Source organism: Saimiri boliviensis, chromosome 5 (assembly GCF_048565385.1).
Source record: "Saimiri boliviensis isolate mSaiBol1 chromosome 5, mSaiBol1.pri, whole genome shotgun sequence".
Taxonomy (NCBI): Eukaryota; Metazoa; Chordata; class Mammalia; order Primates; family Cebidae; genus Saimiri; species Saimiri boliviensis.
In genome coordinates, this window is record NC_133453.1 from 44,893,766 (window position 1) to 44,910,259 (window position 16,494).

At 40.2% G+C, this 16,494-nt stretch overlaps 1 protein-coding gene across 1 annotated transcript in view; it reads left to right on the plus strand.

Annotated features, from left to right (window-relative positions):
- Positions 1 to 210: 210 nt before the first annotated feature.
- DNAH7 (dynein axonemal heavy chain 7) overlaps positions 211 to 16,494 on the plus strand; it is a 334,446-nt gene continuing 318,162 nt past the window's right edge. The window contains exons 1-2 of the mRNA XM_003925707.3: positions 211 to 328; positions 4,124 to 4,186. Coding sequence (XP_003925756.1) covers positions 314 to 328; positions 4,124 to 4,186 — 78 coding nt within the window. The 5' untranslated portion in view covers positions 211 to 313. The remainder of the gene's footprint in view (positions 329 to 4,123; positions 4,187 to 16,494) is intronic.

The following is a 16,494-nucleotide window of genomic DNA, read 5'->3' on the forward strand; positions in this document are numbered from 1 at the left end:
ACCCACCCCAGTGCCTCTGGTTGTTCAACGCACACCTTGCACCCCACCACACGAGGAGAGACGCCCCGGAAAACTCCTGCCGCGGGAGCGCGCGCCAGCTTCCGGGTCCAGTCCCAGAAGCCACAGGCGACCGGAAACGGAACCTGCGCGGGCCTGTTGCTAAGCAACACATGCTGCCGGGACGCTAGACGGCCCCGGCGCGGAGGGAGCTGAGACCGCCCGCAGATCCCGGGGCGTCGCCTCTGTCTTTCTAGGGCTTCCGAGGACAGGAGCGATCCAGAAGCGCCGGTGAGGCCAGCGCATCCTCGCGGCCATGAGCGGCGAGCAGGTGAGAGGGCTGCTCTTCGCCAGGCTCGCCGCCGCCGTGTCGCTTCCCAGGTGTTTCAGAAGTGGTGGAATCCCCTCCTGCCCACCGAACTCCCCAGCTGGTACTCCGCGGCGTACAGCTTCTTTCACCCTACTTATGGCCTGGGCTACTGAGCGCTTTCCGGGAATGACCCTGTACGTTCCCTTCCCAGCCGTTCGCCCTTGGTCGTCATAGTAACCAAACCCAGCAGTCCAGCAGCGCACCAGCAGGGGGAGCCACAGCCCAGAACACCCCATAGTGCTCCTGGGGGTGTGCTTGGGTGAGAGGCGGATCTGCGGGCAGTTGCTGCGGGCTTGGGTTCTAGGGTGGGAATCCAAGCCAATTCCTAGCCATGTGACTTTGGGAAAATCTCCTCCTAGTCTTTTCTAAGCCTTAATTCTCCCACCTCTTAGGCAGAGCGGGGCAGACACAAGAACAACTTTTCTTCTTTCTGAGGTCGTTGTCAAGTTCAAATAAGATATCATCCCATACCATAACTATACAGTATTACCCTGTACATGAAAGACCTTGGTAAGTGACAAATGTCACTTCTTAAGGTGATCTTCCGTGGCATGTAATAAAAGATGCACGTTGCAATAGCTGCTTTTCTCTCTCTCTCTTTCTCTTTTGTTTTCTTTCCTCTTTCTCTTTTCTTTCTCTCCCTTTTTTCCCTTAGAATTCTTTCTTTATTGAACTTAAGATCAACCATAGTAGAAAGAAATGCAGAATAATGGTCAGTCGTCTTAATATCAGCACAGAATGAGGAGATACTAAGCATGGGCATTATTCTGGCCAGGTAGAAAACAACTCTAGTTTTCTACGTAGTGTTGAATAGTAATAATAAAAAGGACCTTATAAACCCTTTGGAAGAAAAACAGTTGTTTTTAAGTGTGCGAATTTCATTTAGCTTTTAAAAAATATTAAACTCTTTTTTTATTGCTTTATAATGCTTTTTTCGGTATTGTTAGACTTTATTGTGGAAACAATATTAAAACGGATTTAGTCTCCTAGCCATTGAGTTGTAGCTTACTAACAGAATAATGTGATGATCCCAATTCGTTAATTAATCAAATAAGTAATTAATACCTGAAATCCTCAAGAAAAATTGGTTTGAGCCTTAAAAAAAAAAAAGTATAACTTAAGAACTAAGAAATGGACACTTTGATTCATATGCCAAAGTATAATTAGTATTGATATTAATAGTAAAAGTAAATTAGCAAGCATAATACAAAAAGAATTCAGATTCAAGTAACCAAAAACACTGAGCAATTGTTTAATAGATCTTACTAGTAATTTTTTTCTATGTGATAGTAATGTAATCAGATTTTAAAAATAACATTTGTTATCATCATTATTATATATTGAGCAGCTTCTTTGTTTGATGCCCAAATTAGTCTTTGGCCAGATCCTGAACCATATCCTACATTGTTAAGAGTTTAAAATACACTTCTATCACATTTTCAGTGGTATTTCTGAATAGCAGTTTTTCACTATTCCCCTAACTTACCCACCTACAACTAAAAGTATCCACTAAAAACCCACCAGCCGTTAAGTTCTAAATTTTGCTTCATCTTTATAAAAGTGATGTTGGGAAATGACACCCTAGTCTCTCACTCCCCCTCCAAAAAGGTTGTGATTTATTGGAGAGGCGATGGGATCTTAAAAGAATGGACATGATACCATTTCTAATGTGTATTGGTTGTCTTGTGAATATCTTATAAAGAGTTCAGTTGTAAATAAACTATTGTGGCTGAAAAAAAAAGAATGGACATGATTTCCATTTTACACTTACTATTTTTGAACAGCAGAGGGCCCTCTATCACTGTTTTGGTTGATTCATAATTTTAAAAACTAATCTCGAGATTTTCATTTATGCTAATTTAGAGTGTAGTTTTCCTTTGGAAGGGTGAAAGTTTTTGTATTTTAACCTAAAACAAACAGAATGGATTAAACTTTTGGAATTGCCATTTTTTATGTGACATTTACTTGTATATTCATTCAGTTTGAGAAAGTGAGCAGGTGGTAAAATCATATTTGCTGAAGGAGATTTTAACATATTCATCTCATTCGTGGAAGGTTGAGAGTGACATCAGATTTTTCAGGAGTAGCAGTCTGGGCTTTTCTCTTAAATTAGATATTTAGAAGAAATATAAATCTTTTTGCATTGCTCATTCCATTTCTGAAATTAGTTAAAACTTCAAGACATTTTTAGTGTAGGCTGAAGAACTTTCAGAGGTTTAAAGGCACAAATATCTAAAGACCAGGAAGCTCACCTTGGAGATAGTACAGACTGTGGTCAGAGAAGAGGAAAAAGCCATGCATCTTTTTCTAACCCAGCACTTTTTCTATTTATGTAATCAAGTAATTTGTGTTTATATGATGTGATGCTCATTCCGTTTTCCTTCATCATATTTTTTAAATGTCATTCCTTAAAAAGGGGAAAGAGTGAAAAAGTTGGATACGAGGCCAACAGCATGGTGATAACTTTAACAACCATAACTCAAACACGTGACAACTGACAACTATATTTAAATCAGTATTACTAAATTTTGAGAGGTTACTGTTGATTTAACCAGACACATTTATAGATTCTAGTCATTTGATCAGGATGGTTAATACTAGGCTATACTAGTTTTATGACATCTCTTCCAGGAGTCAAGTAGGTGAAAATCGGCAAAGTAAAAACAAAATGCAAAGCCAGACTATTTAAGACAGACCTAGACTCTTTAGCAATTTTAATTTTAGAATGTAGAATTATATTAGGATCCCAACAGAAAACAGATTGCATACTCAAAAGGATTTCACTGAAGAACATTAAAAGACCATTCATTTGTAGAGGTGTTGGTAAGGTTAAAGGAACCATCAGGGGTGAAGAGACACTCAAGGATTAACAGTAGTAGGACAGTAGGATGCCATTTCCATGGCTAGGCCTGTCGGGTCATTGAAGCAGAACATTATTCTCAGACCCCGATAAGTGCTAGATGCTTGGAATGGTAGCTTCCTGACAGGAGCTGAGGTCTGGAAGAATTTAGCCACTATCAGAACTACAGGGAACAGGGAAGAGTAGGAAACAAATATCCTAAAATCTCTGTCCCCCTGCTCTTTAGTCTCCTCCTGGTGCCTTTCTTTGTTAATCTCTATCAGAAGCCAGAAGCTGAGGGCCCAGATAATGTCCATCACAGAATTCAACCTCCCAGGCACAGAGCAGGAAGAAGAGGGTAAAGTCTTGATCTGAGGCAATGTAGGTCTTACATTTCTTTTGTTAAATTTTTTCTTAAGTCTTTTATTCTATTTCTTGCAATTGTAAATGTAATTGTCTCTGAATTTCAATTTTGTATTAAATATAATTGTATTAATACAATTGATTTTTAAAATACTTATGATTACTGTTTTATTATAAGGGATACAAATCAGGAAAAAACACATGAAGAGACACATGGGGAGAGGCCTGGGAGGGTTCTGGATGTGGAGCTTCCATGCCTTCTCCCTGTGGAATTGGGATTCATCACCCTCCTGGCACATCCTAAATACATTTGACTTTTGTGTACTGATCTTGTATCCTGTAACCTAGCTGGATACAAGAACTCATTAACTAGCTTTAATATTTTTTGATTAATTACTTAAGATTTTCTGTATGTAAGATCATGCCATTTGTACAGTATGTTTTAGAATATTTTGGATGATGTGTGCTTATAATAAACACTAAAATTTGGTTGAGTAAATCAATTTTAGCATTAATGGAGTAAACAGTTTTGTTTTTTCGTGTTTTTCATGCAGGATAAATCGGCCAGCAAAGAAAAATCCAAGACACCAATAAGATTTCTACCACAGCTGTCTATGGTAATTTACCAATATACCATCATACTGATTCCTTTATGATAATTTTTGTTTACTACTTTTCACGCTTGACAGTAAGTCAAGTACTGAATTTCTGATTTTAAATTTTATACAATTTTAAATTCCATTTGATTCTTTTCTGATGGAGTAATTCTATGAGGTGCACAGCTCAGGAAAAGCAATATCAATAAAATAACAATAGGCTTTAATTTTCATGTATGTACAGGATAGTTGGATACAGGTTAAATTTTACAGATTAAGATTTGCTATCTAGTTATGTTGAATTTAATGCTGTTGAGTTAAACTATTATAACTTCTACAGAAGTTGAGTTAGAGTGGAGTTGCAATTCAAATATTATTTGATTTGAAACATATTTTAAAAGATCAGCATGAACCGTGAATAGAATTTGGACTGCTTTATGCAGAGATAATCCCTAATATTTTGAAATAAAAAAACTTGAATGAAAATTTAAGTGAATGATCTTTGACATTTCAAAGTACATGTTTTAATTATGTACCTATTTGTACTGGTAATACCAAGATTACCAAAAGTTCTACAAAATAGAATCAAAGCATTTTTTTTAGTTCTGCAAATACTTACCTTGTTCCTAGTTTATAAGTAAAACTGAAATGAAATAGACATTTTATTTTCTCTTTTAAAAAATTTGACAAATTTTAAAATTGAAAAAGTGTTATTAGGTTTTCTTTGGCATGTTAAATTTAAATTTACTTGGTGAACAAATGTTCAGCACTGAGTTAACTAATCTCTTCTAGTCAGCAAGGCATATAATTGTCTAAAATGCTTTTGTTGGCTGATTTAAAACCTTATATTGTGCTCATATTTGAATGGTTCTTATAATTTTCCTTCCTTATCCTTTGAGTTTTAGGTCTTTTAAAAGATACTAGATTTTTAAGAGATATTTTAAAAACATTCACTCATTAAAACATTTTTATTTGAATATTAAAGTTTGTCCTGGGAATAAGTTCTCCAGCAGTAATTAAGATGTAGAGTGAGTTTCATTACAAACCTTCAGGCTTCTAGAAGTGAACCCTGTAGTTGAAACCGACACTGGTGGTTCTTGGTCCCTGTGAGCTGGTGACCTGATTCTCACCCTTTTGACACACCTCATTTATATCCCTCCCACAAGTCTTTTTTCTTTTTAAATTTTTTTATTGTTCTTTAGGTTCTGGGGTACATGTGCAGATCATGCAGGATTGTTGCATAGGTAAACACATGGCAATGTGGTTTGCTGCCTCCGTTCCCCATCACCTACATCTGACATTTCTCCCCATGTTATACTTCCATGACCTCTCCAGCCCCCTGCTGTCCCTCCCTTGCTACCCCGAGCAGACCCAAGTGTGTGATGCTGCCCTCCCTGTGTCCATGTGTTCTCACTGTTCAACACCCACCTATAAGTTAGAAATGCGGTTCGATTTTCTATTTTGTGTCAGTTTGCTGAGAATTATGGTCTCCAGATTCATCCATGTCCCTATAAAGGACAAGAACTCATCATTTTCTATGGCTGCATAGTATTCCATGGTGTATATGTGCCACATTTTCCTTGTCCAGTCTATCATTGATGGGCATTTGGGTTGGTTCCAGGTCTTTGCTATTGTAAACAATGCCGCTACGAACATACCTGTGCATGCGTCTTTATAATAAAATAATTTATAATCCTTTGGGTATATACCCAATAATGGGTCAAATGGAATTTCTATTTCTAGGCCCTTGAGGAAGAGCCACACTCTCTTCCACAATGGTAGAACTAGTTTACACTCCCACCAATGGTGTAAAAGTGTTCCTATTTCTCCACATCCTCTCCATCATCTGTTGTCTCCAGATTTTTTAATGATTGCCATTCTAACTGGCGTGAGGTGGTATCTCAATGTGATTTTGATTTGCATTTCTCTAATAATCAGTGATGATGAGCATTTTTTCATATGTTTGTTGTCCTCATATATGTCCACTTTTGAAAAGTGTCTGTTCATATCCTTTGCCCACTTTTGGATGGGTTTGTATTTTTCTTGTAAATCTGTTTTAGTTATTTGTAGATTCTGGATATTAGCCCTTTGTCAGATGGTAGATCGCAAAATTTTTTTCCCAATTCCCATTGGTTGCTGGTTCACTCTAACGATTGTTTCTTTTGCTGTGCAGAAGCTCTAGAGTTTAATTAGATCCCATTTGTCTATTTTGGCTTTTGTTGCCATTGCTTTTGGTGTTTTAGTCAAGAAGTCCTTGCCTATACCTATGCCCTGATGGTTTTTGCCTAGGTTTTCTTCTAGGGTTTTTATGGTGTTAGGTCTTATGTTTAAGTCTTTAATCCAGATGGAGTTAATTTTAGTGTAAGGTGTCAGGAAGGGGTCCAGTTTCTGCTTTCTGCACATGGCTAGCCAGTTTTGCCAACACCATTTATTAAACAGGGAATCCTTTCCCCATTGCTTGTTTTTGTCAGGTTTGTCAAAGATCCAATGATTGTAGATGTGTGGTATTGCCTCCAGGACCTCTATTCTGTTCCATTGGTGTATATGTCTGTTTTGGTACCAGTACAATGCTGTTTTGATTACTGTGGGCTTGTAGTATAGTTTGAAATCAGGTAGCGTGAGCCTCCGGCTTTGTTCTTTTTGCTTAGGTTTGTATTTGGCTATGTGGGCTCTCTTTTAGTTCCATATGAAGTTTAAGGTGTTTTTTACCAGTTCTGTGAAGAAGGTCATTGGTAGGTTGATGGGGATAGCGTTGAATCTGTAAATTACTTTGGGCAGTATGGCCATTTTCACAATATTGATTCTTCCTAATCATGAGCATGGAATGTTTCTCCATCTGTTTGTGTCCTCTCTTATTCCATTGAGCAGTGGTTTGTAGTTTCCTTGAAGAAGTCCTTTACATACTTTGTTACTTGTATTCCTAGGTATTTTAATCTCTTTGTAGCAATTGTGAATGGGAGTATGCTCATGATTTGGCTCTCTGTTAGTCTGTTATTGGTGTGTAGAAATGCTTGTGATTTCTGCACATTGATTTTGTATCCTGAGACTTTGCTGAAGTTGCTTATCAGTTTCAGTAAGTTTTGGGCTGAGATGATAGGGTCTTCTGAGTATACAATCATGTCCTCTGCAAATAGAGACAATTTGATTTCCTCTTTTCCTAATTGAATACCCTTTATTATTTTTTTCTTGCCTAAGTGCTCTGGCTAGAACTTCCATTACTATATTGAACAGGAGTGGTGAGAGAGGGCATCCTTGTCTAGTGCCAAATTTCAAAGGGAATGCTTTCAGTTTTTGCCCATTCAGTATGATATTGGCTGTGGGTTTGTTGTAAATAGCTTTTATTGTTTTGAGATATGTTCCTTCGATACCTAGTTTATTGAGAATTTTTAGCATAAAGGGCTGCTGAATTTTGTCAAAGGCCTTCTCTGCACCTATTTAGATAATCATGTGGTTTTTTTCTTTGGTTCTGTTTATGTGGTGGATTACATTTATAGACTTGTGTATGTTGAACCAGCCTTGCATCCCTGGAATGAAGCCTGCTGGATCACGATGGGTAATCCTTTTGATGTGCTGTTGCAATCGGTTTGCCAGTATTTTATGGAAGATTTTTGCATCTATGTTCATCATGGATATTGGTCTGTTGTTTTCTTTTCTTGTTGAGTTTCTGCCAGGTTTTGGTATCAGGATGATGTTGGTCTCATAAATTGATTTGGGAAGGATTCCCTCTTTTTGGATTGCTTGGAATAGTTTCAGAAGGAATGGTACCAGCCCCTCTTTGTATGTCTGGTAGAATTCAGCTGTGAACCTGTCTGGACCTGGACTTTTTTTGGTTGGTAGGCTATTGATTGCTGCCTCAACATCAGCCTTTGTTATTGGTCTATTCCAGGTTTCTGGTTTAGGCTTGGGAGGGTGCAGGTGTCCAGGAATTTATACATTTGTTCCAGGTTTAATTATTTATGTGCATAAAGGTGTTTGTAGTAATCTCTTATCATAGTTTGTATTTCTATGGAATCAGTGGTGATATCCCTTTTATTGTTTTTTATTGCATCTATTTGATTCTTCTCCCTTTTCTTGTTTATTAATCTGGCTAGTGGTCTATTTTGTTGATCTTTTCAAAAAACTAGCTCATGGATTTATTGATTTTTGAAGGGTTTTTGTGTCTCTATTTCCTTCAGTTCTGCTCTGATCTTAGTTATTTCTTGTCTTCTGCTAGCTTTTGAGTTTTTTTTTTTTTTTAATCTTGCTTCTCTAGCTCTTTCAATTTTGATGATAGGGTGTCAATTTTAGATCTTTCTTCACTTCTCATGTGGGCATTTATTGCTATAAATTTTCCTCTAGACACTGCTTTAAATGTGTCTCAGAGATTCTGGTACATTGTGTCTTCGTTTTGTTGGTTCTAAAGAAAGTCTTTATTTCTGCCTTCATTTCATTGTTTATCTGGTCAACATTCAAGAGCCAGTTGTTCAGTTTCCATGAAACTGTGTGGTTGAGTTAGTTTCTGAATTCTGAGTTCTAGTTTGATTGCCCTGTGGTCTGAAAGACTGTTTGTTATGATTTCCGTTCTTTTGCATTTGCTGTGGAGTGATTTACTTCCAATTATGTGGTCAATTTTAGAGTAGGTGTCATGTGGTGCTGAGAAGAATGTATATTCTGTGGATTTGGGGTGGAGATTTCTGCAGATGTCTAGTAGGTCCACTTGGTCCAGATCTGAGTTCAAATCCTGGATATGCTTGTTAATTTTCTGTCTCATTGATCTGTCTAATATTGACAGTGGAGTGTTAAAGTCTCCCACTATTATTGTTTGGGAGTCTAAGTCTCTTTGTAGGTCCTGAAGAACTTGCTTTATGTACCTGGGTGCTCCTGTATTGGGTGCGTATATATTTAGGATCATTAGCTCTTCTTGGTGCATTGATCCTTTTACCATTCTGTAATGCCCTTCTTTGTCTCTTTTGATCTTTCTTGGTTTAAAGTCTATTTTATCAGAGACTAGGATTGCAACTCCTGCTTTTTTGTGTTCTCCATTTGCTTGGTAAATCTTCCTCCATCCCTCTATTTTGAGCCTATGTGTGTCCTTGTACTTGAGATGGGTTTCCTGAATACAGCACACTGATGGGTCGTGAGGTTTTATCCAATTTGCCAGTCTGTGTCTTTTGATTGGGGTATTTAGCCCATTTACATTTAAGGTTAATACTGTTATGTGTGAATTCGATCGTGCCATTTTGATGCTAGCTGGATGTTTTGTCTGTTAGTTCTCATATTTTTTCCTTGTGTTGATGGTCTTTACCATTTGGTACATTTTTTGGTGTCGCTGGTACTTGTTCCTTTGCTGTTTAGTGCTTCTTTCAAGAGCTCTTGTAAGACAGGCCTGGTGGTGACAAAATCTCTGAGCAATTGCTTGTCCATAAAGGATTTTCTTTCTACCTTCGCTTATGAAACTTAGTTTGGCTGGATATGAACTTGTAGGTTGAAAGTTCTTTTCTTTAAGGATGTTGAATATTGGCCCCTACTCTCTTCTGGCTTGTAGGGTTTCTGCTGAGAGATCCACTGTGAGTCTGATGGGCTTCCCTTTGTGAGTAACACAACCTTTCTCTCTGGCTGCCCTTAGCATTTTCTCCTTCATTTCAACCCTGGTGAATCTGACAATTATATGCCTTGGGGTTTCTCTTCTTGAGGAATATCTTTGTGGTGTTCTCTGTATTTCCTGGACTTTAATATTTGCCTGCATTGCTAGGTTAGGGAAGTTCTCCTGGATAATATCCTGGAGTGTTTTCCAGTTTGGATTCATTGTCTCCATCACACTCAGGTACACCTATCAAACATAGATTAGGTCTTTTCACATAATCCCATATTTCTTGGAGGCTTTGTTAATTTCTTTTCACTCTTTTTTTCTCTATTCTTGCCTTTTCATTTTATTTCATTGAGTTGATCTTCAATCCCTGATATCTTTTCTTCTGCTTGGTTGATTTGGCTATAGAAACTTGTATATACTTCACAAAGTTCTTGTGCTGTGTTTTTCAGCTCCATCAAGTCATTTACATTCTTCTCTAAGCTGCCTATTCTAGGTACCAACTCATCTAACCTTTTTTTTCTAGGTTCTTAGTTTCTCTGCATTGGGTGAGCACATGTTCTTTTAGCTGTGAAAAGTTTGTTATTACCCACCTTCTGAAGCCTGTTTCTGTCAATTCATCAGATTCATTCTCCATCCATCTTTGATCCCTAGCTGGTCAGGAGTTGTGTTCTTTTGGAGGAAGAGAGTTGTTCTGATTTTTGGTATTTTCAACCTTTTTATGCTGGTTTCTTCCCATCTTAGTGGCTTTATCTACCTGTGGTCTTTGTAGTTGGTGACTTTCAGATGGGGTCTCTGAGTGGACATCCTTTTTGTTGATGATGAAGTTATTTCTTTCTGTTTCTTAGTTTTCCTTCTACCAGTCAGGCCCCTCTGCTGCAGGACTGCTGGAGGTCCATTCTAGACCCTGCTTGACTGGGGATCACCTGCAGGGGTTGCAGAACAGTAAGGATTGCTGCCAGTTTCTTCTTCTGTTATCTTTGTCCCATAAGAGTACCTGCCAGATGTCGGCCTGAGCTGTCCTTTATGAGGTGTCTCTTTGGGTATATGGGGGTTAGGGAGCTGCTTGAGGCAACAGTCTGTCCCTTATAGGAGCTCAAGTGCTGTGCTGGGAGCTCTGTTGTTCCATGCAGAGCTGCTGGGCAGGTACTTTTAAGTCTACTGCAGCAGAACTCATAACTGCCTATTTTCCCAGGTGCTCTGTCCTAGGAAGGTTGGCTTTATTTATAAGTTACTGTCATGCTGCTGCCATTTTTCATAGATGCCCTGCCCCACACGGAGTAGTCTAGTCACAGTCTGTCAGCAGAGGTGTTGCTGAGCTGCCGCAGGCTCTGCCCAGCTACTGTGTGAACTGCCTCAGTAGTGGTGGAATGCCTTGATAGTCGTTGTTCCCCATTCCCAGACTGAGCTGGACCATTCTGGGTCCAGTTGCACTTGCTGTGAAACTCAAAATCCAGAGTGTTTCAGATTGCTTGTTTTGTGGAGGTGGTACCCACTGAGCCAGACACCTGGCTCCCTGTCTCTATCCCCTCCCTTTCAGTTGAATGGGTGGCTCTGTCTGCCAGGAGCTCCAGGTGCCAGTTGAATTGCCCACCCAGTTGTGTGAGTTTCTGTGTACCAAGATGGCACAGGCTGAAACCACCATGTTGAAAACTCATGGCACTTTTTGGCTTGGGAATCTCTTTGTCTGTGGGCAGTGAAAATTTGTTTGGAAATGCAGTGGGCACTCTGCATTGTTCTTGCTGGGAACTGCACTCCGGAGCTGTTCCTATTTGGCCATCTTGGATCCTCCCTCCTCTTTAATCTTTTATGGAACAAGATTAGAGTTGAACAATGAAAGAGCAGATGGAAAGATGGAAGAGCAGAGCACCGACTTACATGTTTTCTTAGCCTATTTTCCTATGCATGAGGTACCTGAAACAAGGATTTGTGTGCAGGTAGTGTATTTGAGAAGAGTAAAACTAGGAAGAGATTGAGGAGAGTAAAACTTCTTAGGAAGAAGAAAAAGCCATACAACCATAGGTGATCAAGTTGATCACCACAGTAGGTAACTGGTGTGCCCTGCCATGACCTTTGAGCTTATTATAGAATGCTTCCTGGAATTGACCACCTGAAGAGGGTCAAGGAATAACATTTATTTGTCATCTTTCATTCTGCATTGGTGAAAAAATATTTTGGGGGATGTTGACTCCCATCCTCTTCTGGCTTCTCGTGTGTGAGGGGAGTGGGCTCTTCCCAGAGTCCCATGCTACAGCGTTAGAGGATTCCCACTATGGAAAGCAAAGGACATTTTCTGATGTGAGAAGCTAGCACAGAACTGTTTACTGCAGCCATGTCTGGAATCCAAGATGAGGCCAGCAGGATGTCAGGCACATCATTTGCCAGCTTATTTTCTGACATATATGTGGCTACTTGTCTTGGTTAACCACAGAATCACTATTTGTAAAATATTCTATGAGATGCATATTCTGCACTGCAATGTAAGAAGGAAACAGTAAGGTCTTCACCAGCCTTCCTCACCTATAGTGGTGATGAGACCAGGAGAAATAGTTCAGCAAGCAGGATGGACAATGCAGAGATCTTAAAAAGTCAGGGTGGTGGCAGTGATGATGGAGTAGTTGTATAGGAGGCTTGGGTTGCATAGGGTGTTTTGGATATTTGTAGTGACTCCAGTGCAAGAGATGTCAGTTGAATTACCTCTGTCCCTTGTGTGAAAATTCCAGGGCACTTGGACTAGACATCCCAGCGCTGTTCTTCTCTGTCATCTATAACTGCACTCGTCTCAGGCCTTTGCCACACTCTCATTCTCCCCAAAGGAAAGGCTTCAACTCTGAGAACACCTATTGGACCTGTTAGCTTGAAAATGTTGTGTTCATATTTCCCTTCCCATTGTATAGCCCAATGGGAATTGTAGAAACCAGAATCATTTTGGTTACAGCACTGTATATGTATGAAACATTCCCCTAATCCAGTACTTGTATTTCAGAAAGTACTCTCTGAAGCCCATTGTACTCTTTCCTTTTTTTATTTAGTTATTTTTTTTAGGACATGGTTAACCATTTTGTAATTTTTTTTCTAGACAGGGGCTTGCTGTGTTGTCCAGGCTGGAATGATCATGGCTCACTATAGCCTCTACCTTCTGGGCTTAGATGAGCCTCACCAGTAGCTGGGACCACAGGCATGGGTCACCATGCCCGGCTAATTTTTGTATTTTTGGTAGAGACAGGGTTTCACCATGTTGCCCAGGCTGGTCTTGAATTCATAGGCTCAAGTGATCCTCCTGCCGTGGCTTTCCAAAAATGCTGAGATTACAACTGTAATCCACTGTGCCCAGCCTCACCATTTTGTAATTTTCTAAGATAAAGGTAAAATGACTTTAAAGTCAGTTTTCCCATCGTATTAGTTCCTTTTCAGGCTGCTAGGAAGAAATGCCCGAGACTGGGTAATTTATAAAGAAAAGAGCTTTAGTTAACTCACAGTTCCACATGGCTGGGGAGGCCTCAGGAATCTTACAGACATGGTGGAAGGGGAGGCAACGTTCTTCTTCACGTGGTAGCAGGAGTCAGGAGAGAGAAGAATGACAGCCAAGTGAAGGGGAAGCCCCCTATAAAACCATCAGATCCTGTGAGAATCTACTATCACAACACTAGCATGGGGAGAACTGCCCCATGATTCAATTACCTCTCACCAGTTCCCTCCCATGACACACGGGGATTATGGGAACTACAATTCAAGATGAGATTTGAGTTGGGACACATCCAAACCATGTCACTCATCTCTGTGAGACTGATTTAGTAGGTGGAGGTGGGGTGGGGTGAAGGGTTAGGAGATCAGGATAGGTAGGTATACACCTAATTCATATTATCAGAAATTATTTTATTTGAAGACAGGGTCTCTCTCTGTTGCCCAGGCTGGCATGCAGTAGTGCAGTCTCAGCTCACTGCAACCTTAGCCTCCTGAGCTCATGTGATCCTCTCTCCACAGCCTCCTGAGTAACTGTGACCACAGTCATGTGCCACCACACCCAGCTTATTTTTGTATCTTTTTCTGGTAGAGCTGCGGTTTCACCATGTTGCCCAGGCTAGTCTTGAACCCCTGAGCTCAAGCAATCCGCTCCCCTCTGCCTCCCAAAGTGCTGGAATTACAGGCATGAGCCACCACGCCCAGCCAGAAATACTTTAAACAATAAAGAATGCTACGCATCTTTAAAGGAGATTGCCTACAGTTGGAGTTAAGAAATGAAATGTAAGCTTTTTCGATCTTGGTCTTAAAGAAAGGACTGGATTTTAACAGGGAGATATTGAGGGACCTATTGGTGACTCTGATAGGGTAATTAATAGTAGCTGACAAACGGAACTGGAAATCTCAGAGACTTAACCTAACAAAGATTAGATGTTGCTCACATGAAGTCTGAAGGGGGTCAGGAAGTGCTCCATCTTATAGCTATGCCAGTGGGAACAGGTGGGCTCCATGGGTGTAAGATAGTGATGGAGGAGGTACACTAGCTCTTACCTGCCTGTCCCTCTAGCTCAACTGTGTTTCCTGTTGTGCTCACATTTCACTTTGTAGCCATATGACCACAGATCATATGGCTACAAAGTAACTAAGAGGCTGGAAAATAGTTTGGAGTATATTGAGGAGGGCTTAGAAACCAGGAAGAGTTGTGCCTGCTTCAATAGGGGTCTTTTAAATGTTTCAGAACAGGAGAGCAGGATGATCAGAGCAATGCCTTAGAGAGGTAGAGGTGACCTTCTGTTACCAGCATTTTCTGTGAATCTAGGCCCATGTCTCCTCTTGCCTGTATTATTCTTAAAAAGCTGCTAAACTAGCCTCACTGCTGACTCTAGTCCCCTCCTTCTCATGTATCCTGTTCTGATCATCAGAACTATTTATGAAACAGCCTTTTGTATGGCTCTGCTTCATAATAGGATAGCAATATAATTTATCACCAAACTAAGATGCCATTGAGGGTGGAAGTGCTACTAGTTATGCTTGGGCAAACTGAGACTAAAGGTGTAACTTGGGACTGTCTTCAGCAAACAGACTGAAGGTCACCCTAAAAGGAGACTACGTTGGCTCTCTATTGACAGCCTGGCCAATGAAGCCCCAAAACCCATGTCCTCCATGATATAACAGCACCTGCTTGTCTAACTCTAGATCTTCCCTTACCTTTAATTCAGGTTCCTACTCAAACATAACCTCTGCAGAGAGGCTCTCACTACCCCATCTGACCTAGCACTTTTCCACTCCTCCCTCTCTATCCCTTCTGTTTAATTACTCTTCATTGTACATACTACTTTCTGACATGTGATAGATCTATTCTGAAATAATGGTCTGTACCTCCTCTAGAATGTGTACTCCGTAAGCGGAGGGACTTAGTCCTTTCCACGATATAGACTTGGTGTCTGAAGTAGAGCCCAGCACATGGTAGGAACTGGTAAACTGTCGTTGAATTAGGGAATGGATTACCTTCATCTTTAGCTGGGCCAGATCCCCATCCACTGCAACATAGCCTCCAAGCCTGCCATTGACATTTAGACTCCAATTCTTGATGAGCCCTCTGTCTTCAATAAGCTCTTTGCTGTCCTCTGTGGAGATATGGCTATGCTTCAAGGCTTAGCTTCCACCCTTTTACTTTTTGACACATTCTTAGAATACTCTGCTCCACATCCTGTCTTAGATGGAATCACACAGTGTTTAATATTAACTAGACTGTTGCTTTGTGGAGGCAGAGACTACATGATTTCTGATATGTGTAATAGGCACAAAAGTGGTACAACAGTATTTACCCCACAGTGTATAGAATATTAGAGTTAAGAACAATGTGGAACACATATGGTAATCAACATAAAATATGCTCTAATCAATATATAGTTATTAATAATTTGCATTCTTTGTGTTTTGTACTAAGTCTAGTACGTATTTTACACTTAAACACATCTCAGTTCAGAAGAGCCGCATTTCAAGCGTTTGGTAGCTACAGGGCCTAATGCATACTGTTTTGGACAGCACAGCCCTGAAAAATAGAGGAACAGCAGACGTGAGGAGCAGCCACTCCATGTAGGCCTGAGACAGAGTGCTTAAGGAACAAACTTGGAGGGCCATCCCTTCCCCAAAGGCTTAGATGCAGACCTCATGGCAGGTGTAGCTGTGGCCTACTGGATGACAAAGACATTTGCTGAGGAGCTGCAGGCCTGGGCCGGGAGGTGAAAACCACCGACTGGGATCCTGAAATTTTGAAAGAAAGTCTCTGTCCGTGGTATAAGTGAGACTTCTGGAAAGCTCCTGTCAACTTGCAATATAGATATACAGAGACAGTTCTCCAAGTAAAAAGGTTTTGTTTGAGAGTAATATACAAGAAGTAAGATTGCAAGGACTTACATACAGACTAGGACTTACATACAGACTAGGGTGGTCTCTGGTATGTCTGGAGAACAAATTAAATGATAAAGGTTTAACTGGAAAAAGAGGAGGCTATGCAAGTTGTTTTGAAAGTAAGTTTACAGGCACTGGGCGTGTCTTAGAAGAGCTGGCGAGTTTTGATTGGTGCGTGTCAGTAGTTGCTAGGTAGAACTTGTGATCTTGGAGTGATAGGCCCTTGCAGTTTCGGATTGGGTTTGTGAGACAGTGTGTCCGGCAATTGTTCTTGTATATGCAGATAGCTGTCCTGCTGCTGCTAGCTGTCCTTGTGATAGCTTCTATTCAGGCAAACTGTGCATGAGAACCCTCTCTTTGTGACCTTTTTGGCTTCTTTTTGTTAGGT